Here is a 24,008-nt window from a genome sequence, read left to right on the forward strand (position 1 = left end):
TTGACAAAAAAGATCTTTATTGACCAGAGCCTGTCCTGTACCACACAGACAGAAAGATCACACTACTTACACAAACAGCACCTGGTGCAGAGAAGGCTTGCATGGGGTTGTCATTGTTTTGTCAGTTTAGGCGATGAGGTAGCTAACACCGAGCAGTCGACAGTACCGATCTTCTTTGTGGTGGGCACAGAGCTCAAAATATCTGGACATCAGATAACCAACACTGCATCTGCGAACTCATCAGCAACTGTGATTCTCCTCATAGCACCATATTTAAAGAATGTGATCAATTTTACAGGAAATATCAGTGAAAGGAATTGTAGCGATGGGATGCAGACTCAAAGCGACTTTAGTCGTATGCTAATTACAAGACATTTTTTCCAATTTTTTTTATCCTTTGGCATTATTTTTTTTAAATATATAAAAAGATTCAACTCACAACTGCTGAAGCTTAAGCTTACAAGAGATGGATGAGTGAAACTTTAAGAAAAATTTTTCTAGAAATTTCAAACACTTTAGCTAACTCCCAAATCTTTGTTGTCTCAAACTGGGCTTGAAAAGGCACAATAAATATCTCGCCACAGGGCTGGAACAGTCCTCAGTACTTCTATGTACAATGCAGCTGATCCCATCAGCCGGCAGTTCAACTGTCCCCAGAAAGTCCTCCACTTGTCCTTCCTGGCGGCTCTACAAGAAGCACACTGGCCCGATATCAATGCCGAATTCCTGATCGGGGCCACCAATGTCCACGGGGGCAATATCCACAATGGGGAGTCTGGCAGTTTTCTGTGTCCTGTACTCAAACACTGTCTTGCCCCAGTTGCCATTTGATTGCTGTAAAAGAGACACAAACGGCTTGAGTGATGACTTACTTGATGTGACACTACAAACCAGACAACTGTCATTTATTAGGTACCATGTTAAAACCTTACAATTTTCCAAAAAACAACATTGCCTCGTATAATCTGTAGCACCTTCTATATGGATTATTCTGGTTTTATTGCTGATGTCAAACTGCTCTATCAATACATCCGTCTGGTATTTTTATGAGTTCCAAATAAGTTTGGGTGTTATAATAAATATGCTAGCGTAGCTAACGAGTAGCGGTGAGATCTGTTGTTTGTTTTTTTTTTGTTACCAACAAGGTTTGGAGTTTGCATAGTCACAGTAACACTCGTCTTGGTGGCATCAGTCTGTTTTTTTTTTTACATTTTGCAAACAAGGTTCGGAGCTAAAGGAATTGATAACATGCTAACGTGTTACAAACAAGACCTAAAGTTATTGTAAACATAATTAATAAAATCTGTCTGACCAACAGATTAATCTCTGACTCTTTTCTCTCTATATATGCCTTACAGTTCGGTGCGACTTATATATGACATGTTTAAAAATAGACCATTCATTGACTGTATAGCATGTATATATATGTATAGCATTTCTGTATTTTTAAAAATATGTTTCACATATGTAATTTTTTAATTTCACAAATTTTGCTATTTTTTAAAATTCAAACAAGAACAGTACAAAGGTTTGGACACACCTTCCCATTCATTTGAATGAGAAGGTGTGTCCTAACTTTTGGTCTGTACTGTATATTCACCACATGCACCAGTTTTACATTTTTCAATTTCAAAGAATTAGATTTTAAAGCAGAGCACACCATCGGAAGAAAAAACTAGGAATTGTCTTTTTCTCAATTAAAGCTAATTTCTAGGTTATTGTGACAATATTTCAGTTTTTAATTCCTTTACAATCTGAAATTTTACAAAGTTTTTGATTTATTACTTCAGCACATTTTTATTGAAGTTATTGGTGCCAAAGGAGGGTCAACCAGTTACTACTAACCTAAAGTTTGTTTGCATTAAACTTGCATTTTATGCACTTAAAAAAATCTCTCTGACTCATTCTAATTTTCAACAGAACTGTAGTTTGGGACAGTAATTGCTGGACTTGGTTCGAGTCGTTGTGACTTACCGTGCAGGAATCCTCCAGCACTGTGTATCTGAAGCGGTTGTTCCCCTCTGCTTTCAGCTCCAGGTCATTGGAGCCCTTGAGGATGGCTGCTTTCTTCAAGTTACCATTTTTTTGGTCCTTGTAGGCCACAGAGTTCTTGCAGTGGTAAGTGATGGTCTGCGAGGCCTCTTTGGACAGCAGTCGGATGAAGGTCATCTGCACTGTGACAGAGTTTACCGGCTGATCCTGGTTGCCATAAGTGAACTGAAAACACAAATATGAGAAATGTAACACTTCACCGACAAAGTATCTCATTTGCAGCTACAAATGTATTAGGAAAACTCAGCTGTATAGACTTATGGGAAATATAGTCTGTTTTTTGGCTGCTGGTTAGTAGAGTTAGCTTAAATGTTTCCATCGGCAAAAAGAGACATAAGCTCTTTTTTGGAATAGCATTGCGTTTCTGTAACGTTCCCATCTGCTCTCTGGGACATTTTTTTGACCAATTATTTGCATTCATCAAATTGTAAACCATTCAGAGTGATTGCTCACATGGGTCCCTCGGTTGATGTCTGCTCCAAACCACACAGGTTTGTTCCTGGAAGAGCTCCACCACACTTTACGAGGTATGCTGGACGGGTTGGCAGAAATGCATGTCTCTCCAGTGTCCATGTTGCAGTGCACTTTGATGGCATCCTCTGCACTGCCTTGGTTTGGATCTACCCAGTATTCTCCTAAACAAGATACACATATCGGGGGAATCTGCTAAGTTCAATATTTATTGCTGCAACAGAAATTCACAGTAATGTGTTCTTGGCTGGTCTGCTGCAGCTTCTGTTATATACATGAGAGAGAAGTGAGAAGGGAATTCCTCCACTTTTAATTTTTTCTCAAATATTTGGAATCAACAAGAGTCTGTTGTGGGATTTTTCATTTTTGACTCTACATACTCACCGCTCTTCTTCATTGGGTAGCACCTCTTCAGGTCATCACAGGTCCTGGCAGGGTGTTTCTTGCTGCCGTCGGGGCTCTTCATGCTGTCGATCTGGCTGCTGAGAGCCTTCAAAGTGGCCTGAACTCCAGGATCGATGGGCACGATAGTGGTGGAGTTGGAGTTGGGCATAGCCTCGTCTTCGCTGAACTCGGGTGGAGGAGGTATCCCGGAGTCATAATCATGAAGGCCTGCGAACAGGTCATCCATAGCTGCTATAGGAGGTCCAGGGGGACCGGGAGGGCCAGGAGGCCCAGGTTCACCAGGAGGGCCCTATGGATTAAAAAAAAAAAAAAAAAAACGTCTAACCCTTCCCCAGATGAAAGCTGGAAACGTTTTTGCTTACTGACGGACATCTGTTAAAAAGATGTTCATCACTGTAATGACCAACTCTTTATGAGTTTTGCACACTCTTCTCACTGTGCTCCGATAATACCTCTGGTCCTATTTCTCCACTGAGTCCACGGGTTCCTGGAGGTCCCATTGGCCCTGACTGGCCCATATATCCTTCCTTTCCAGGAGGCCCAACAGGTCCAGGAGGCCCCTAACATCATAATCCGTAAAAAAAAATAAAAGAGTTTGCTCCATTTCTACATTCAGAATGTATTTCTAACTAATGAGCTGTTTGGTTTTGAGATCAAGATTTCAAACTTGTATTAAAAAAAAAAAACACACGCGATTATTTGAAGATTAAAAGGAACATACCCTAGGACCACCTGGTCCAACAATGCCTGGAGCTCCTTGTTCACCAGTGGTACCCTAATAAGAAAAATCGAAATCAAGTTGATAATTTTTCTGCTCAAAACATTTAGGCAAAAGAAAGTTGTACGTGACCCAAACCCTAAGACAATTTTTGATGTAAATGTAAGGATATGTCCCTCTTTCAGTACAGATTTACCATAATAATCAAACATCCAAGAAGAATCGAAGTCCATTTGCTATGATTCAACTTCAAAACGTCACCTGCATGAATGAAAACCTTCACCGACAACATCTATATCGTTCAAACAACCTAAATTGACTGTTTTTTTTGTCCTTGTACTTTTATGGATGGAAATCCTCTCCCAGCTCTAAAAGTTGACATAATTTAGATTGAGAATCATGAAGGTAAATGTCTCTGTGCTCCAATACCTGATAAAACTATTCTTATAGGACATTAATTGGCAGATCACAGTCAGCATGTAACAGTGCTTTACCGTCCGCATTTAATGCCATCATCCACACTTGTCATGAACTAATCAGTGCTTACTCTGAGCCATTAAACCAAGATGTTTTTAAATAGTATTCTAGTCATTTTGTTTTACAGTAGGAATATGATTCAGGCAGCCCTCCAACCAATGAGACTCTGGTTAGTCCTCCTACATCCTTTTCCTCTCAATGTATGGCCTTTGCAAGTGCAGGTCTGAGTAAACCTAGAGTAAACGTGCAATGGCTATTGTTTTGTGTTCATGTTAAACCCGATGATGGTTTCATTGATATTGGTCAGGTTAAGTCCTACATGTTTAAAATGGACCTGCTGCTCAAAAAAAATTCCAACAGTCTTGCTGCTTCCTGGAATTGCATAGAGTTCTCTGTGTTGCAAGGATATTAGATTATCCACATAAGTTAAAAAAAAGCAACATTTTAAAAGTTGTTGACCCTTTGGAACATTCACTCAGGGGTTGCCACAGTGAATCAGCTTTATCTGATCCACCGCTTTGTGTTTGGTAGAGAGTGTTGCATCATGTCCCAAGCCCGGATGCTTTGAGAGGGTTGCGTCAGGAAGGGCATCCGGCGTAAAACATTGCCAAGTTTACCATGCGACTCGTTCGCTGTGGCGACCCCTGATGGGAAAAGCCGAAAGAGAAACAACAACAGAGAGTGTTGCATCGTATGCCCTTCTTAACACAACACTATATTTTATCCAGGCTGGAGACTGGCACAGGGGTACCCAGACTTGGGCCCCTTCATGGCTACATAGTTAGGCGGTAGCACAGAAAGCACACTGGATTCAGCTCATCGCAATCCCTGGGAAACGAGCCCCGGTTTCCTGTGTGCTAGTTCAAAACGCAATCAACTGGGCCATCCAGCCGCATAAACCCAACTGTTTGAAAACCAAATCAATATTTCTTCTGGACAAGCTTAAGTTTATGTTTGATATCTGTCTGACTGACCATTCCAACAAACATCCCTTCTACTAATCATCTGATAACAAATGCAATGGAATCACTCCAGTGGGAATAGCTTACAAATTAGAGTATTACTTTGTTACCAAACATGGTTTTTACTTACAGGAGGTCCAGGAAGACCCTGTAGACCGGTGAAGCCTCTGTGTCCCTTCTGGCCTCTCTCTCCATGATCCCCAAGGTCTCCTTTGTCTCCTCTTGGTCCTTGAGGTCCCTGAATTGAAAATGTAAAGTCAAATGTTAAGGATTTTAATCTTAGTGGACTGTGAATGAGTATCTAGCCTAAGATTGGGAGCACCACAGTTACGTGACTGCTTAAATAGACCCAATGCCTCTCCACTTTACATTCAGCATAAAGGTTGAATCAGGGGGGTACAACTACAAAATAGTGCAATCTTTACAGTGATGGGTGAAATACAAAGAACAAATTTCACTCTAAGGAGTTTGACCGCTAATTGTAATCTCTAAAAAAAGATGTTCTAATGAAACTTAATCTTTTCCAACTGTCTGTGACAAGTTAATTCCCTTCAACTGATAGACCTCAGTTCATGTTGCTTGATATAAAGTCTTCATCTTATTAGAGGACAAAAGCTTACCCCCAGTCCTCTCTTCCCAGCTTGTCCAGGTGGGCCTTGAGGTCCTCTTGAGCCCTGAAGATTTTGAACATTAGAACTTAACAGAGAACGTAACAGACTTCTATTAATAGTGTGAAAAGCCTGTGACTCTTAAAGTCTGTTGGCACATCATTTGTAGTATCCAAAACAAAACAATCTGAACTATCTCCAGAATGTTGTTTTTGAGAATTCATTAATGTAAAGAAAAAAAAACAAAAGATAAGCTTAAAAAAGGTACTTACAGGTTCTCCCCTCTTTCCTGGATCACCTGGTGCTCCAACGGGGCCATTAGGTCCAGGAAGTCCCTGAGGACCAATTAAGCCCTCTGGACCAAGATCTCCTCTGTCTCCCTGAAATGTAATAGCTGTAAGTAGCTTGAAACATGAAAAAATGTTCAAGGGAATCTTCCGATCACTGAAATCTTACCCTTTGTCCAGGAAGACCATCTTTTCCTGGGGGCCCATCAGTTCCTGCAGGTCCCTAAAAACCAAACAGAATCTCTTAAAGAAGGATTTCAGTGCATCTTTGAGTACACATGAAGTTTGCTTACCTCAGGACCAGGATCTCCACGGGGTCCGGTAGCACCTGGAACACCAACTGGACCTGAAGGGCCTTTGTCTCCAGATGGTCCTGGGGCTCCCTGCTTTCCTGGTGGACCCTACAAAAAGACAACTTGATCAGTAAAAAAATTCCACATATTTGTGAGAATACCTCTTTACTGTTGCGATACACACTGCTGTATAAAGATAACCACAATTTCACAAACCCCTGGTCCTGGAAGTCCTGGCATACCACGTTCTCCTCTTTGGCCTGGAAGACCAACAATGCCTCTCTGTCCTGTGGTACCAGCTGGACCGGGAGGACCATCTGGACCCTGACAAAGTAATAAACATAAGTTGATTCTCTAACATCTGACCAGATCTAAACATGGTCTTCAAACTGCATATCATTTTACCGTGGGGCCATCTTCTCCACCATCTCCTTTGTCTCCTGGGCTACCCGGTGGTCCTGCAGGTCCTCGCTCGCCTTGTCTTCCAGGAGGTCCATGATCTCCACGAAGACCAGGAGGACCCTCTTTTCCTGGTGGTCCAGGGGCCCCAGCTTCTCCAACAGGACCCTTAGTAGAAATTTTTTTTTCCCAATAAACTGTTTTAAAAGATACTGCACCAACATATGTCATATATGTAGTTAGTAATTGTGTCTTTCAAATTTAATATTGTTTGCTTGTATTTTCTGTAAAGTTTAATAACAGAAATAGATTTTTATTAAGATATATATCCTAATACATCTCAATATCATTTATATTGCCACTAAATCATCCCCTTTTGTAACCCTTGTTAAGGTTATGGGCTATTACATGTGGTTTGGCAATACTCACGGTTGGGCCAGGTGGTCCGACTCGTCCAGCAGACCCAGGGAAACCAGTGGGACCCTGCCAGAAGAATAAGTCTTAAATACTGGTGTGTTGATTTTTTAATATTTTTAAAATGATTTATTGTTTTGCTCATCTAACCCCAGTTCTATGCAAGCACACTCACTAAATTTTACACGGAAACGTTGGAGATAAATGTAAACTTAAATCTTGGGTATCCCTAATCCATCTAGGCTCTTTTTGACTTGGACAAACAGAACATTAATGCTTGGATTTAAGTAGATCAAAATATGAATCAACCAATACATTCAAAAGAAGGAGGCAGGAATAGAATTATGACTTGTAGGTTGTTTCAACTGGTCACAAATGAATGAGTGAGAAGAACAACTTCTTCATGCCTACACACTCAAGAAGTTGTATACAACCTGTGGCCTTTTGAATTGTTACATTAATAAAAGCAGCAAAGCTTCTCTGAAGTCCTCTGCTTTCATAGCATAATTTAGAACAGGGGTGCCCACACTTTTTTGGCATGCAAGGCGAGACGACAAGCTCCAAAAGATCTACCTAAATAAATAACTATGTACCTACCTAAAATGAAATGTTTATGTACTAATAATTAAAAAACTACACGGTGAAGGTACACAAATCTTTGTAAGATGACGGTGCAGGATGTGTAGAACAAGGATATACTTGTAGTGGCCTGGAATGATGCACCAAAGTCACTTATTTAATGTACTAATAACTCAAAAACTACAGAATAAAAGTAAAACTTTTTGAAAGGATAAAGATTTGTCATGTTTATGAATGTTATTTTTGTAGTCAAATATAATTAGTACAGAAAAGGCATTTTATTTTGAAAACAGAAAGCAGGACAATTGTGTTTCCTGCTCTGGTGTGGGGCATAACATTTTTAAAGCTCGGCTGGATTTACCACGGCTAAGCGAACAGCGACCTCTGATCTGTGGGCAGGGCTAGAGAAGCGTGTGCCCCGCTCTGGGCGACACTGCTACCTGATTGGGCACAGATCCCTCGGGCGGGAACCGCGGCCCCGGCAGCAGGCGCCGTGGCAGCACGGCTCGGTCAGACGGGGTGTCTCGGTTTCGCTTACGATCGAGGACGCACGCGGGCCGGACCAGGGCTTAATAAACGCTCCTGCGGGCCAGTGCAGTCCTACGACAGAAGCCCTGGTATGCGCCAGGAAAAGCAAGAACAAATAAAGTGCGCTCAGTGTAAATGGTAAATGGCGTATGCTTAAATAGCGCTTTTCTACCTTCTTTGAAGGCCCAAGGCGCTTTACAGTCAAAGTCCCATTCACACATTCACACACTGATGGTGGCCCTGCTGCCGAGCACTGGTGCCAACCTTCCACCAGAGGCAAGATGGGGTTCAGTCTCTTTCCCAGAGACATTTCGATGCATAGGAAATGAACTTCCGATCAGCAGTCGACCGCCCTCCCACTGCACCACGGCCGTTAAACACAGTGGACTATGTTTCAGAGGATTAGCTGTTCTGCCCGTAAGTCAAGTGACTTATTATGCGGTGAGGGTGATAATTCGCTGACTGATTTTTTTTATATTTGTTTATTTAGATTTAGAATCTTACCGGTGCACCTTGTGTTCCTCTTCCTCCTTTTAATCCAGCGACACCAACTGGACCCTAAATATAGAAATCAAACAAATATTCAGACAGATTTGTAAACATTACAAGGATTTTAATGCTTCTTAGGAGCCAAATAGTCATTAAAGTTGTAAAAAATTCAATCTAATTGAACAAAATGTCAGCAGGGCTAATTGAATAAATGGAGGTGACAGATGGTAAATTTAAGATTATGTTAAAAATGTTGCATGTAAGTCTTTTGGAGGTTAGGCTTACATGAGGTCCATGAGCACCAGCTAAGCCCTGTGGTCCAGGAGACCCAGCATCTCCTTTCTGTCCTTGCTCTCCAGGTTCTCCCTTGACTCCTGGTTGGCCATCAGGACCCTAGAAAGTGTTTGTAACATTTGCAGGAATGTTTGACTCTTTAAGTACCTGCAGCAGTATTTAGGTGATATTGGTCTATAAAGAAAGAGGTTACTCACAGGGGGTCCAGCAAATCCAACAGCACCAATTGGTCCAGGGTCACCTCTTGCTCCCTAAAATAATACATGGGTTATACATATGCTGCAAAACAACAAATGACAGTATTAATTCGCATGCAAGTTGTAAGTACAACTTTATTCTTCTCACATGTATTCCTCTAGACCCTGGAGGTCCAAGGGGTCCTTTGGGTCCAGGTTCTCCCTATAAAGTAAGTGTTCACATGTTTATCAAGAAATTTTAACATCCCTGCTTATGCATTTTCATATTTCAAAAGCACATATATCTTCACACATGCTTTAAAACTGACTCTACCTTTTCACCACTTGGTCCAGCGGGTCCTGCTGGACCAACAGGTCCAGGGGTTCCCTGCAAGTACAAGAGAGAATGTTTGTGTACCTCCATTTACTAAATTGCTCAAGATTATTATTAAAAAGTGTGTCAAGCTGTGCCAGAGGCTGAATCATCCATAAACTGTTGTTTATTTATGTTTTACAAATGGGATTTAAACTTCTTTGTTCATCACGTTGTCAAAAGAAAATGAGTTTAGTGTGAATTGCTTACTCTTGCACCATCATTTCCAGGCGTACCCTCTGATCCCTTTTCACCAATTGCTCCCTAAACAAAGACGAGCAAGAAGAGAAAGGTTTTTTTCAATAACCAGAACCATCAGACATTAGAACCACTGCAAGTTTAATAAGTCTCTAATTTAACTCGTTAATGCCAACTTTTTTATCGTCTCCTAGACATCACCAGAGCTTTAATCCTTATTCCAAGATGATGACAGACTTACTCTGTCACCTTTTGGTCCAGGAGGACCAGAGATGCCTCTCTCTCCTGGCATTCCCTGAAGACCAGGGGGTCCCATGTCACCCAAAGCACCAGTGGGGCCAGGGCTACCCTAAACGGGCAAATGTAGCACATTTATTTTAAGAATGGCTCAAACTAGTTTTAACTTTAACTGTAAACAATAGTCAGTAGTACCTTTGGTCCATCTGGACCTGGTGCACCTGGAATACCTTTAGGTCCTTGCAGGCCACTTGAGCCCAGTTCTCCTCTTTCCCCAGGAATACCACGCTCTCCCTTGAAAAAAAACATCAAAGTCTATATCTACTTGAAATTAGATAAAATAGATTTCATGGTAAATTCACATACCCTTGGTCCAACTTGACCCACAGGACCAAGCTCTCCGGGAATGCCCTGATGGACAAGTAGGACATAAACTTAACTTTCCATATTGGTCCAATCAAAGCCACTAAAATGCCACTGCAAGTTTTTAGACAAAAGATTAACTTTGATCACTTTTGATAGACTTACCTGATCACCTGGTTTACCAGGTTCTCCAGGAGGACCTTGGTTACCAGGTAGACCCTGAAAAATACATTTTAAGAGTGCATTTTTAATCGGATTTATTCATTAAAGCATTGCCATTTCTTGCATTGATGGAACTTTATGAAGTGAACTTAGATTAACTAAAGAATGACACAAACCTGAAATCCGTTTACACCTGGTGGTCCCTGCTCTCCTCTTTCTCCTGCTACACCCTTTAGAGGGGGCATTCATTCATATGAATTTATCCAATCATTCAAACTAAGAACAAAATGTTGAAGCATTTTCTCTGTTGTTAGAGAAATGGTAAAACTTACAGATGGGCCAGGAGGACCTGCAGGGCCAACTTCTCCATCTTTTCCTGGAGGACCCTGAACCCACAAAGACAAACCTCTGCATTATATGTTTAAAAATCATCCATTACTACAGTGATGTAGCAAAAGTAAAGCCTTCACTCATTTTGAATTTTTTTTTCTACTCCGTTCCAAAACTCCATATTCATTAACCTACTTACTCTTTGACCTGGCACTCCTGCAGATCCTTGTTCACCAGTTTTTCCTTGATCACCCTTTCAGAGCAAAATTGTTTTTAAATGAGAGCAGATTTTAGAAAACACAAACAATGATTTGATGAATATCAATAAAAAGGGTTGGTTGTCTGTCCAGTCTTACACTGAAGCCTTTGGGGCCTGGCACTCCCATGGTTCCTGCAGGTCCTCTGTTTCCAATGGACCCTGCTGGGCCTGGACGACCATCTTCGCCTGGGGCCCCCTACAAAACATAAAAAACACTATTTGCCAAATTCAACTATGCAGATGACACAGTAGGAATTTAATGCATTTTTAAAGAAAATACTAAGCCAGGTATATCTGGGACATAGTTGGAAAAGCTAAAAACTGCTACTTAAGTAAGCATTTATTTCTTGTGCTGCTGCCTTTGTTTGTTGATAGATGTAGAACTTTTTATAACTGTATCTCACTAATCAGTTCTTAAAATTGCCTCATTTTCCACAGAGCAAATCAGCCCTGAGCACCTACCAGTGGTCCTGGCTTTCCTTCTGCTCCCTGGACACCAGGTGTTCCAGTAAGACCCTGTTACAGAGATATGCAACAATATCAATTACAACTTCAATTCATTAAAAAACATTTATATTCTACAAATTTGAAAAAAAACAAACAACAGCAACTTTAAAGTAAAAGTTCAAGCTCTCGTGTTACCCTTGCACCTGGTAAACCAGGTTCTCCTGGACGACCTGGGTCTCCTAAAGAACCTTTAGGCCCTGGTGGGCCTGACGTGCCACGATCTCCTTGAGCACCCTTTATTTACAAAAGATAAATATTAATTTCTTTACTTGTCCATTTAAAACATCACAGGACAAGGCAAAAGAAAAAAGAGTTGAGTTGTCCTCAATTTTGATCCCAGTGACGATTACATGAAATAGCTACGTACCTTAGGTCCTGGCAGACCATCGGCACCAGGGAATCCCCTGTTTCCAGGAGCTCCCTGAAAGCAGATGATATGGATGCAGATCAAATCAAACATGAAGGCTTAGGTTTTAGAAATAGTAATTCTATCACCCTCTTTGATCCTCAAGAATCAGTTCTTTAACATCTTGGACATCTTAGAAGGCAACAATGACCCAGAGATCAAACTCCTTAGAGCCCGCTTATTGGGCCTTGTGGCCCAAAAGGTCAGCTGCTGGACTTGTCTGAAGTTTTGAATTGTTATAGAATCCATAATCTGATGTTTGGCTTTCAGTCTAAACTGTTTAATGCACAAAATTACAATAGAAAATTTAGCCTAAAATAAAATCGACAAAAAGAACAAAAATGCTGACTCACTCTTTCTCCAACAGGACCAATCGGGCCAACAGACCCTGGGTCCCCACGTAGCCCTCGCTTTCCTTCCTCCCCCTGAGGTCCAATCACACCCTGAGAGCCTGGTGGACCCTGAGGTAAAACACATCAAAGCAGAATTGACATTAAGTATTAAACTTTTATGTTTATATAAATTATTTTTCTCTTTTTTTCTTTGAGTAATTTGAATCATACAGGTTCTCCTTTAGGTCCAGCATCTCCTTTAAAACCTGGTACACCAACATCTCCCTAAAGTACACATTTAAAATAAATGTCAGAATTCAGTCAATTTTTTATTATTTTATTTATCAAAAGAACCAGTTTACCCCTTGTCCTTTGATACCAGGTTGACCGGTGCTTCCCTGAGGTCCTGGTGGACCAGGAGGTCCAGAATGGCCTCCTGGACCTTGGGGACCAACATTACCCTATAAAGAGTCAACCTTGTGATTGTGACCTCTGTCACAGAATTTTCAGAATTTGCCTAAATGAAATAACTTTGTACAAACCACTGGTCCTTTGGTACCAGGGCCCCCATCTCCTCCCACGGGACCCTGTAAACATACATCATGAATAAACTGAATGAATACACTGTTCTTCTTTTAAAGTGCTTGGTTTTATGTCAAAGGACTGGAAGAGCCACAAAATTACCCTTAGGCCAACTGGTCCAGGGGAACCCTGACGACCTGTCTCTCCTCTCTGCCCCTGTGGGCCTTCTGGACCACGCACACCAGTGGGACCAGGTTGTCCCTGTAGAAAAAATTCACAAAACACAAAAAAATAAATTAACAAATAGCACACAAAACTTCTATTGCATTCTGGTTGAGGTACTTGCCTTCATGCCAGGAGTTCCCGGATATCCAGGTGGGCCACTGAGACCCAAAGGACCCTGTAAATTAATAATAATTAAAAAATCTACTATAAGCCTGAAAAGTCCCATGATGCAATAGCAAGGTCAGTGAACCAGAGAACCGCTATGATGGCTGAATTTTTATTACACCTGTCCAACAATAGGGCAAACGATTCACATGAATTTGTTAATCAACAAAATGTCAGCAATCATAGGTTTGTTCCCTAAAGTAAACAATGTTTTCACTGCCAAAAAAGCGGTTTGCAACAAAGTATGAGCTCATTTCCATTGCTAATGCCTCAATGATGAAACTAGGCAAACATTTTGTTAATACTGACTTACCATTGGACCAGGCTTCCCCAGATTTCCAGGTGAGCCTCGTTTACCCTGACAGACAAATGGAGAACATAAGAGCAAATCGTGTGTTTTGTTTAGTCAACATTTTTCTGAACTTGCTATTTAATATATTAACAAAAACACTAATATTATTTATTATCTATCACACTTGGTGGCTCTTGGAAAAAAAAAAGTTATTTTAGTTTGCAGTAATGTGCTCACTGGAACACCGCTGGGTCCAGGACGTCCTCTCTCCCCAGGCATCCCAGCAGGACCCTGGAAATCAAGACAAAGAGTTAAGAGCAGCTCTTGCTAAATCAAGAAAAGAGAAAAGAGCAAACCTCGGTGGTGCAGCAACCACTAAATAACAAATGAGGGTTTCACATACAACAATATAGTGTAGTTTGGTGGTTTTATTGAGAATAATCTTGAATTAAATCTGAACTTACCATTGGCCCTGGTGCTCCCATCGGACCACGGCCCCCTGTGGCACCCTGGAATTTTTTTGTTTTTTAAAAGTCAATCATTTTGTCACAGTGAAACAAACTCCATGATTGTTTTAGTCTCTTTATACCTTTGATCCAACTGATCCAGTTTCGCCTTTTAAGCCGATTGGTCCAGCATGACCCTGTTCACAAAATACGAGAAAATGTTGACAGCCAACAAAAAATACAAGGAATAATCAGAAAAACTACACTGACAACACTTTTAACCACAATTCTCTGACCCACTCCCCCTAAATCTTTCAAACAGTTGACACTCACTCTGTGACCCTTAATGCCAGGGGGTCCTGGTGTACCAGGAAATCCTCTGGGACCCTAAAATGTATGAAAGTGGAACATCATTGCCTCAAAAACAGTGTCATATAGATCAATTTAGAAGTTTGTTTAAACTGAGAGCCAAAGACTTACTGCTGATCCTGGGAATCCAACCTCTCCAGGGTTTCCTGCTTTACCCGCTTCTCCCTGTGTGTGAACGTTAGTTATTTCACATGTATTTGAAAACAGGAATTTTACTTTAAAAGCACAGAAATTGCCTCCAGATTACTAAAGTGTATTTGTTTTTTTTAAGATTTGGATTACTCTAAAAGCATCTGGCTACACACTGAAACCACCATGTGAAACTGGAACTATAGCATTCTAAAATTCTGTTTTGTAAAAAAATTACCACTTTGCAAAAATTAAACCAACAGATTTTTCTTAGTTTTGGGATTGCAACAAGATTTATTGATGTTTCCTTGAGTTCATTTCAAACTGGTAAAGTTCATTATAGACAGTTTTAAATTTTTCACAACCAAATTCAGGTTTTTTTTTAGATGTCGTAAAAATTATTTGACAGCATCAATTCTGAAAATCTGATTTTGTTGTAAGAACTTTATAAACCCACATTTGCATATGTATTTTAGTGAATATATAATGAAGCTTTACAGTCCATTACCCCACTGCGATAGATGTGGAACATTTGGAAATTTAGGACTAACATAACAAAGAATTGCCTTTTGCTTCTTAACAGAGATGTACTGATGAAAACAGAAAATACATCCCAGTGACTCACATCTTCTCCTGGTTTCCCTGGAGGCCCCTCAGGTCCCCTTTGGCCAGGTGGTCCCTAAAGGGCACAGGTACATTATAAACAATGTTACAGTGTGATACATTCTCTGTGAGCATTTATCTAGAGTGAAGAAAATCTAAATCAAGCAAAATTCAATTTTAAATAAATATTTTTACTATATGCAGACACAGAAAATTAGATAAGAATCAGGCTATACCATGTGTCCTGGTTCACCAACATCTCCAGGAGATCCTTGTGGTCCAGCTTGACCCTTTAAAAGGGGAAGAAAGAAAGTAACTGATAGAGAATCCTGTGTAGATTACAGGTTATAAATGCAACAAACTTACAGGTGAACCGTTTGGTCCAGGAGGTCCTCTTGTTCCAGCCTCTCCCTGCAACAAGCATCAAGATATATCAATATGATCTGTTTTCTTTAGAGCCGCTCTGTGTAAAAATGAGTCTCAGAAATGAATTATTTTTTACTTTTTTACAGGATAAAATGCTCTACAAGCCTCTTAAACAAAGTTACATTAAATAAAGTATTGCAGAAAGTTATGTTACCCAGTTGATGTGTAGTCACTGTCTTGCTATTCTAATTTACTCAGCTACAACTACAACAAGTTGTAAATCTCATTTTTCAAAGCAATTTCTCAAAATGGTATTGTAGAACAGACTTATATTTGTACTTTTTTATCTTGACAGTGGACTCAACAAATTTGTCCTTAATATTGTCCCACCCTTTTACCAATTTTTGGAGTTTTGTTGAGGTGGGCAGAGCAAACTCCAGTTGATATGCCCCTCCAACTTCAGGCTTTACTTTTTTCATTTAGAATCCTATAGGTGGCGTCAAAAATTACCCATTCAGTGTGTATTGTTGGAAAAGACTGAAACAGCGAATTGAACCAGATCCAGGCTGCGTTTGGTAGAGAGCTGGATATGAGTGTGCTTCAAAAAGTCAAGCTGCTCTAAGATGACAGTGACCAGCAACTTTCTGCATTGGCAAAGGACCTAACACTCCAAAGTGTGGTGGGTCAGGGGAATCATTGGTATAAAACCGAGGTTTTCGGGTTGTTGGCGGTCCACCCTGATTGGCTCTGACATTATCGACCCTGTCCCCTTCAAAAGTTAACAAATAGGCCGGACTAAAAAGCCTGAAGCTACGGCAATGTGCATTTAAGAGGCCTTTTTCAATAAAAAGTCTATGTAACCATGTGAATATCCGTGTTACAGGCTTCCAAGTTCTACGTACGTTTCTATGACAGATTTGGGATCTTCGTACAAAACGCGAGTCCATTTCCACTGTAGCTGGTGTGACTGTAAAGCTATGTTCATTGCCTTCGGCAACACGTATTCAGGTGACCTCTTCCAATGAAAAGTCTGTGCAATGTGTAAACTTTGTTAATTCACGTTTTGGGCTTCTGCGTTCAAAATCCTAGCACATAGCAATGCAAGTTTCTACGACTGTTTTTGGGCTTTACGCACAAATCCTGCAGCTATTTCACACCTGTTGAAAGTTAAATCTGGTCAAACTTTGACCAATCAAGTTGGAAGTGATGTATGGATGGCATCCCTTTTAGTTCATGGAAATACCAACCATTTAAAAATGTGTTACGGGGATAAATGAATAATTACAGTTTGTGCCCGGCCTTAATTATATTACACCAAGTCTTTCGTATATCACAATAGAGCTGTGACAGAAAAAGCCTGGAGCAAGATTGACGCGATTTGCTTCACTTTGACATTTGACACCAAGCCTCTTCCAACTGTAGGTGGTGGACATGCGCTAGTAAACAATAGGAAAAGAATAAGAAGGCCCCTCACAGTGTCTGAGATTTGAGAGTTGATGTCCTACGTAATGCAATTGTAGAGTTGATGATTTGACAGAATTAACAAGAAATTATAGAGTAAAAAAGTTAATGAACAGAAATTTTCAATTTCTCAATTTCTTTTGTAAATTAACACATTTTAATTCAAGTCAGTCTTGACAGACTTTGTTGCACCTAGTGGTTACTTGGTGAACAGCCCTGGGTTCATTTCCTCTCATTTTTAAAACTTATCTTTTTATTTTTCTCAATCAAACGGTAGAGCCCGATTAAAACCCTTGTGCTATCCTAGGCACTTTAACATTGGGAGTTGGGTCATCTAGACCCACTATACAGTGCGCTGAACCTTTTTTCTTCAGTGATTCTTGATCTTCACTGGTGTCCATGGATTACATGAAATCTTTCCACCTTTATCTGCCTTTGTTATGGTAGGGAGAACATGTCAATGTATGGATGGAGTCATCTAAGATAGCACAAGGGTTACAAATGAGAGATTTGTAAAAACCCTTTATTACTCCCCAAAGGCAATAAGCAGCAAAAATAAATAAATAAATAAATGCATTTTGTCTTGGTTGAGTAGTTAAAGGGTCAATTGAGAAGTCAAACCTTTTCCCTATGGATAAGAGTTAGGTGGTACCTTAAAAGAAAATAAGCTAAGGCAATTCTTCATTACAGGAGAGAGACAGTCTGGTAGAGAATCACTGCAAGGGTGTGCGGAGTTTCAAACGCCGCCAAAGACCTCCATGTGGAAGATTTAGAGGATGTCCTGCAAGAACAATAATGTCTTCTGACAATAAATAAATATAAGAGCAGCTTTAAGCAGCTGGGTACTTTTAATCATTTTTAATTGTGATAGTAAAACATGAAGTCCGATCATAAATTTTTACATTTTTATCTATCTACAGTTTATTTCTTAAAATACATTTTGTCCCTTCATGTTTTACAGTGGTGTAAAAGTCTGCAAAGGAAACTTTTTAAAAAGTCAGCCTCTCTTTGAAACTCAGTTGGATCACTACTTCATAATCTGAACTTTACTGATTAACTCATTATATCGCAAAGTTCTGTTGGAGGTCAGGAAATTTGTGTGGATGCTCAACCAACAACATCCCTGCTTCTTTACTGCAGCATGTCTCTCTAATTATCAGAAGTGACTTACTAAAACACAGAACCTGTCAAGCCTCTGTGGCCATTTTCAAGTGATGCTCAATTGGGATAAATGGTAAATAACTGCTCCACTCTTTGTTGTTCAGCAAATAAAAGACCATCAGATTTATTAAAATCACATTTCCAGACGTCTTCTTACCCTTGCTCCATTCAGCATGGCTTGAGGTCCAGTTTTCCCACCAAATCCTTCTGCCATGTAGCCTCCCACTCCCTACAGAGGAATTAAAGGTCATTTCATGCCAGCATATAGTCTACATGTGATTCTGATATCACAGAAATTATATGCATCTTACATGTTGTGGAGGAGGACCTGGGGGTCCCGGTTCACCAGGCTGACCGGGTATACCAGGCTCTCCATCAAAGCCTGGAGGGCCTCGCAATCCCTGAAAGTAAAAGGAAGATTTTTTTTTTTTTACTGATTTGCTGATCAATGCTTCAATGGCAAAGAGCACATCTAATTCTATTATTGTGAATTTAAAAAGAAGATCTTTATTATAGATTAGATTAGATTAGATTAGATTAGATTAGATTAGATTAGATTAGATTAGATTAGATTAGATTTGTTTTGATTCGATTTGATTCGATTCAATTCGATTAGAGCTGGTCAGATCAGATTGGATGGGATATCTGGAATTAGATAGAATTGGGTTGGATTAGATGAGATTTTGATGATTTAATTTGATTTGATTTGATTTGGTTCCTTTCCATTCAACTAAACAGCTCTGAGTTTAGTTTTTTTTTTCTTTCTAAGGACGACCTTTCAGTTAGTTAGTCAGGGAGGGGGGTTATTCCCATGACCTCAGTTAAGAAAACATTCACCTGTCATGAGAATGATGCTCAGGAATTTTAAATGAAAAATTATCCTACTTTGGAATCAACATGTTTACACATATCACTTAGATCCTTGACTGAGATTATTTTATGAATTTATGTATAATATATTTATTGTAGACTATTTTCCATTTTGGGGAACTGTAGATCAAAAAACTATTACAATTATTTATCATGTTTAAGTTGAGTGTGGCATCTCTTTGTGTCACATACAGGCCTTCCTTTGTGCCCGCGCAGTCCTCTGTCTCCTGGAGAGCCTGGAGGACCCTGAAAAGATGAACATGACGTATATAAAATATATTTATATTGCTGTTGTGTCAAATGTTAGAATATCAACATTCATAGCAGTTCTGATCAGGAGAATTGCTCCCAAAGCAGTGCAGTCATCCTTTCAAGGTGAGGTCACCCAGGAGGTAACTGCCCTCTTGTGCCATCTGGTGTCAACTGATGTGGATTAAGATCCAACGGAAACCTTCAGAAATAAAAGAGTTGAGATTCCACTCGGTAAGGCTCACCATGGGTCCAGGGCGTCCTCTGATGCCTGTCACCTGCAGGAAGACATCACTAAAACTTCATTCATCTGCTGCATTAAACTGGAAGTCTTTAAAAGCTGTGTTTAACAAAGACTCACTAGTGGAACATCTCCAGGTTCTCCTTTCTGGCCCTGAATAAACATAAAGAACCTTTAATGAACAAACTATGATAAAACAAACAGCAATGTTATGGCGGCTGGTCTCACGAAGCTGACACTTACCTTAGCGACTCGACCATTGCCTATTTGGAGAAACGAAACAAGATCTTGTCAGTAAATCCTCAAAATCAACATTATTCCCATATTGTGCTCTTAATTTGAGGTAAGCAACTAAATCAACGAGGTCAGGGGGAACTATGATTTACTTATCAAAGTTCATCTGTCTTTAAGGTCCCATTCCAATTATCTTTTGATCTATTTCACAACTGTTTTTAGTCAAAATCAAAATACCTTTTGTTTCCAAGGGCATAGTTTCTACAGAGCGACAGTCGTTCCTTGAAAATTCTTTAAAGTTTTTTTTGTTTTCTCTCTATATATAAATATTTTCCTAAGTTTTTAAGAGATTACCAAACAAATGTTCTGCAACATTTTACAGTGCAATACTCATTACTCATTTAGTCATTACTCGTGTATACTGAAGTAATAATTTTATCATGACAGTATATGTAGTAAACCTTCAACTCATTTCTTCTGACTATCCCCCATATGAAACTGCAGCTTGCTCACCTTGATCGGGGCTATCACCCTGACAAACAGGGCAACACTCCCCTTCTGGGATGATCACCCCATCACAGTTTCTCAGCTCTTCACACTGGATTTCATCGCAGATGACGCGACCGTTGTCGCAGGCACAAATTCGACATGGCTCCGGCTTCCAAATGTCCTTGTTGTTGTATGTCTGACCGTCTGCAATACAATCCTTCTCATCTTCTGGACACACAAAGTGAGGACACTTTTAGTTGTTTTTTTTTTCTCAAAAAGAAAATACAACCACATGCCCATGAATACAACACAACTGACTGTGTACTATCAAAGAAACACACAAGTAATTTGCAGGCTAAATGTTTAAAGAGAAAATGTGGCTGGTTCTTTTCATTTAAATGAGGAGAAATTTATCTTTGCAAATTCAGAGCAAATCAGTCTTCTAACCAGCAGGAAACGACAGCATTTATTTTATTCTCATAGAATCAGAGGAAATTGAATCAAAAAAGGGATTTCAGGGAATCAAACGGTGGAAAGGCAAACATGCATGTAATGGGAAACACAGGTTTCCACCACGTGTTGCTTAGTAGAAAAAAAGAAGACTGAGAAATGTGATCCTCCGTTGCAGAGAGGTCTCCTGCAGTCAAGACATGAGCTCATTTCCTCCAGAGGTAACCACTCACAAAACGGACTCCCTTTCAGAGGAAAAAACCTGCAACTCCCAAGGAAGCAGATCTTGTGACTCATGTTGTCCAATACATTCAGGTATTTGCCCAACAACACACAACGTTGTCATCAAAGTAATATCTATGAACATTCTCTATACATGATCCTTTCATCGTGACCCCAATTTGTTTGTACCCTAAACCGAGTTCCTCAACCCTGAAGTGAGTGAAGGTTGGGGCTTCTGTCTGTTCTCAGGTTGAGCAGTAGAGGGCAGCTATGAGCTTCCAACTCCAGCAGTCAGTATGACAGCTACAGAATTGAGAGATTAATACTTAATGTTCTTAAGGCCAATGCACCGAAGACAAGATTCAGATCTTTCACAATACAGTTTGAGCAACTTTAAAAACACTAAATTCATGTTCCAACATCTGAGTTTTTGCAGTTATGTTGGAGAGTTTGAATCCAAATTTCAGGGAAGCCTTTAGATTTGCCACGATGGATTCCAAAGGTTTACAATAATGAAGTCTGACTTACTTTCCTGAATAATAATCATTTGCTGCTGTAGTCACATGAAAATTTATAATACAAGTTTATGGAAATAAGCAAATTTTTGTACAATATTAAATGAAAAATGCCATTTAAACATCACACATCTATTCTAACAGCAGAAGCCTAAAATATCACTTTTAGTTCACAAATCCTCTTTAAGTCATAACGTCAAAGTTATCCTATAAACACAGATTTTAGTAGGGTTTATGCTCGGCTCTCTGAAGATCCCACCACAACACTTGAGCAGACTTTTCTGTTGTGAATATTTTCGTCGTGTATGCTGTTTCTTTTTCATTCAGACACACAAACACACACACACACACACACACACACCCACACACACACACACACACACACACACAGACAGGAGTTCATGGTCTGATGAAATACTCCCAGAGCTCTGAAATTAGCCCAAACCATGAGCCTTCCACCACCATGCTTGGCAATGTGCATTAAGGATTTCTGCCCATATGATGTACCCCATGCTATGAATTATGGAGAACGTTGTGCACAGGTAGAGCAGTCGACCTCTGATTGAAAGATTGCAGGTTTGGTTCCTGCCTTGTGCGCCCATGTGTGGAAGTACCCTCAGGCAGGACACTAAATCACACATTGCTCCAGGCGGTTGTAGGTTGGCACCGGTGTGTATGCATGTGTGAATGGGACTGTGACTGTAAAGGCTCTTATGAAAGATAGAGAAGGACTACATAAGTATACGCCATTTGTGCTTAGACATCTGTTATGTTGGTCTTTTTTGACTAAAGGATGAAGCACTTTAGGCTTATTTGAAAGCAACTTTTTAAACCAAGTCACCTTGTGATGATTGTAGTCTTCTTTTCTTTAAGCTGTATAGGTCATGATGCATTTTTCAACATGTACTGTCATCTTGCTCATATTAAACTTTCATACATAATAAAAAAAAAGGTTATTTATACATTTCAGTTTGATCCAAGGTTGCACTGTGGGTGAGTCGAAAAAGAAAGACTTTAAAGCCAGTTTTATTTTGCTAGATCTCAGAGGACTTTAATTTCATATAAGATATGACGTGCTGAGAAAAGAGAGTCCACTCCCTTAATTAAAGAAACCTCCGACTGTGATAATGCAAAAATGAAAAATGTAATCAGACATTCAAGCGCTCAACACATTCAATGTCACAACTAAGTGGGGTTTTTCAACCAGCACCCCCTTTCAGTTAGACATACTTGAAAATGAAGAATTTTGTGTTCAACTTTGTGCACTTAAACAATCAACTATTAAAGACCAACTCAGATGAAAATTATGTTTTTGGTGTTTTTAACAAGTTCTTGTGGTATTTGTCTAATGGTGGAGGACATACATAAAGAAAATTAAGCTGAAAATTGCATTTCTGAGTATTTCTTTATTCATATCGTTGTCAATCAAAATTGGTCTGCATTTTGGTCAAAAGCTGCTCTGCAGAAACTACCACAGGCTTTTTGATTTAGGATAAAAACTTCTAAATCATAATTAAAAGACCACTGAGAACACTTTTTAAATAGATCAAAAAATGATCAGAGTGGGCCTCAATAACAAAACTAATAACTTTGTGCAAGGATCTTTAGAGCTTTTCTCTCTTTGAGAGGCAGCGTCTCCTTCTTTAAACTCAAACAAAGATCTCACAGTTATAACCTTCCCTCCTGTAACATCCAACAGCCTTTGGCTACTGGCTCTTTGTCTTCATGCTTCTCCTCTCCAGCTGTGTATCTCACAAGATCAACACTTTAAGAAGCAAATGCATCCTGAAGGTGTGTTTTCTCAGTCGTCCATGCTCCGTCAACCGCAGAGTATTTGGAGACACGGCAAACATGACGCAGCCCAGCGGTGAAATTTTCCTGCTGTCAGCAGCCGGTTACATTCCACTGTCTAAACTGTAACCATACAGATGAGAACACAAAAAAAGAAGAGCTGGACAATTTGTAGTGAAGATATTCTCTTATAAGTTAGTAGATTTTTTGTCAAATAAAAATGGAGGAATGGATGATGTAAAACTTGACCTTTTAAACAGAAACATCAAACCCTTCCAGGTTGACAGAATCACAAAGTTTGAGAGCTAACTTTTTTCTGTTTAGGTTTAAAAGATCTAAAGTCCCACCCCAATGATCTTTTGCCCTATTGGAAAAGCGTTTCCAGAGGTCTGTTAATTACGATGATGCCATTTTTAGCCAAAATCAAAAAAACAGTGTTGTTTTCTAGGACATAGTTTCTGCAGAGCAGCAGGAGTTCATTAGAAATTTCCTCCAAGTTGTGGGAATCACCCAAAACTGAGTTATGAAACTCACTGGAAAAGAGGTGTGGTTTGTAAAAGAAAACCAAGATAAAAAAACCACAATGCTTGTTCTAGAAGACTAGAGTCAGGTTTCACCCCCCTCCCCCCCAGCTAATTTGTTGCAGGATCTGCGCTTTTCCATGACTCATAGTTGGGGTTCCTGTTGCACACTTCTGGATCTGAACTTTCCAACAGTTGGCAAAGAGGACAACTGGTTTGTCTCCTTAGTTGGAATCATACGTCTGCTCTGCAGCTATCAATTTGCAAACGAAACATCGTTAAAAAAAACATTTTTTTGCGCTGGTAGTTCACGTCAAGCATGGGTAAAACGCAAAGATTCTAGCCCTTTGTTATAGCTGACAGATGTT

At 39.8% G+C, this 24,008-nt stretch overlaps 1 protein-coding gene across 1 annotated transcript in view; it reads right to left on the reverse strand.

Annotated features, from left to right (window-relative positions):
• col5a2a (collagen, type V, alpha 2a) overlaps positions 1–24,008 on the reverse strand; it is a 41,758-nt gene continuing 17,750 nt past the window's right edge. The window contains exons 2-54 of the mRNA XM_020712869.3: positions 20,166–20,369; positions 19,662–19,681; positions 19,539–19,571; positions 19,423–19,455; positions 19,121–19,174; positions 18,370–18,459; positions 18,216–18,287; positions 15,437–15,481; positions 15,307–15,360; positions 15,093–15,146; positions 14,450–14,503; positions 14,303–14,356; positions 14,113–14,166; positions 13,988–14,032; positions 13,761–13,814; positions 13,545–13,589; positions 13,188–13,241; positions 13,004–13,102; positions 12,862–12,906; positions 12,682–12,780; positions 12,551–12,604; positions 12,341–12,448; positions 11,949–12,002; positions 11,717–11,815; positions 11,537–11,590; positions 11,172–11,270; positions 11,015–11,068; positions 10,818–10,871; positions 10,662–10,715; positions 10,489–10,542; positions 10,327–10,371; positions 10,156–10,254; positions 9,965–10,072; positions 9,736–9,789; positions 9,487–9,540; positions 9,322–9,375; positions 9,174–9,227; positions 8,968–9,075; positions 8,698–8,751; positions 7,102–7,155; positions 6,679–6,840; positions 6,490–6,597; positions 6,274–6,381; positions 6,150–6,203; positions 5,966–6,073; positions 5,706–5,759; positions 5,216–5,323; positions 3,650–3,703; positions 3,381–3,488; positions 2,908–3,217; positions 2,506–2,687; positions 1,975–2,217; positions 1–834 (exon numbers count right to left, since the gene is read on the reverse strand). Coding sequence (XP_020568528.1) covers positions 688–834; positions 1,975–2,217; positions 2,506–2,687; positions 2,908–3,217; positions 3,381–3,488; positions 3,650–3,703; positions 5,216–5,323; positions 5,706–5,759; positions 5,966–6,073; positions 6,150–6,203; positions 6,274–6,381; positions 6,490–6,597; positions 6,679–6,840; positions 7,102–7,155; positions 8,698–8,751; positions 8,968–9,075; positions 9,174–9,227; positions 9,322–9,375; positions 9,487–9,540; positions 9,736–9,789; positions 9,965–10,072; positions 10,156–10,254; positions 10,327–10,371; positions 10,489–10,542; positions 10,662–10,715; positions 10,818–10,871; positions 11,015–11,068; positions 11,172–11,270; positions 11,537–11,590; positions 11,717–11,815; positions 11,949–12,002; positions 12,341–12,448; positions 12,551–12,604; positions 12,682–12,780; positions 12,862–12,906; positions 13,004–13,102; positions 13,188–13,241; positions 13,545–13,589; positions 13,761–13,814; positions 13,988–14,032; positions 14,113–14,166; positions 14,303–14,356; positions 14,450–14,503; positions 15,093–15,146; positions 15,307–15,360; positions 15,437–15,481; positions 18,216–18,287; positions 18,370–18,459; positions 19,121–19,174; positions 19,423–19,455; positions 19,539–19,571; positions 19,662–19,681; positions 20,166–20,369 — 4,376 coding nt within the window. The 3' untranslated portion in view covers positions 1–687. The remainder of the gene's footprint in view (positions 835–1,974; positions 2,218–2,505; positions 2,688–2,907; positions 3,218–3,380; positions 3,489–3,649; positions 3,704–5,215; positions 5,324–5,705; positions 5,760–5,965; positions 6,074–6,149; positions 6,204–6,273; positions 6,382–6,489; positions 6,598–6,678; positions 6,841–7,101; positions 7,156–8,697; positions 8,752–8,967; positions 9,076–9,173; positions 9,228–9,321; positions 9,376–9,486; positions 9,541–9,735; positions 9,790–9,964; positions 10,073–10,155; positions 10,255–10,326; positions 10,372–10,488; positions 10,543–10,661; positions 10,716–10,817; positions 10,872–11,014; positions 11,069–11,171; positions 11,271–11,536; positions 11,591–11,716; positions 11,816–11,948; positions 12,003–12,340; positions 12,449–12,550; positions 12,605–12,681; positions 12,781–12,861; positions 12,907–13,003; positions 13,103–13,187; positions 13,242–13,544; positions 13,590–13,760; positions 13,815–13,987; positions 14,033–14,112; positions 14,167–14,302; positions 14,357–14,449; positions 14,504–15,092; positions 15,147–15,306; positions 15,361–15,436; positions 15,482–18,215; positions 18,288–18,369; positions 18,460–19,120; positions 19,175–19,422; positions 19,456–19,538; positions 19,572–19,661; positions 19,682–20,165; positions 20,370–24,008) is intronic.

The sequence above is a fragment of the Oryzias latipes genome, chromosome 21, assembly GCF_053564925.1.
Source record: "Oryzias latipes strain Hd-rR chromosome 21, Olatipes_Hd-rR_3.1".
NCBI lineage: Eukaryota > Metazoa > Chordata > Actinopteri > Beloniformes > Adrianichthyidae > Oryzias > Oryzias latipes.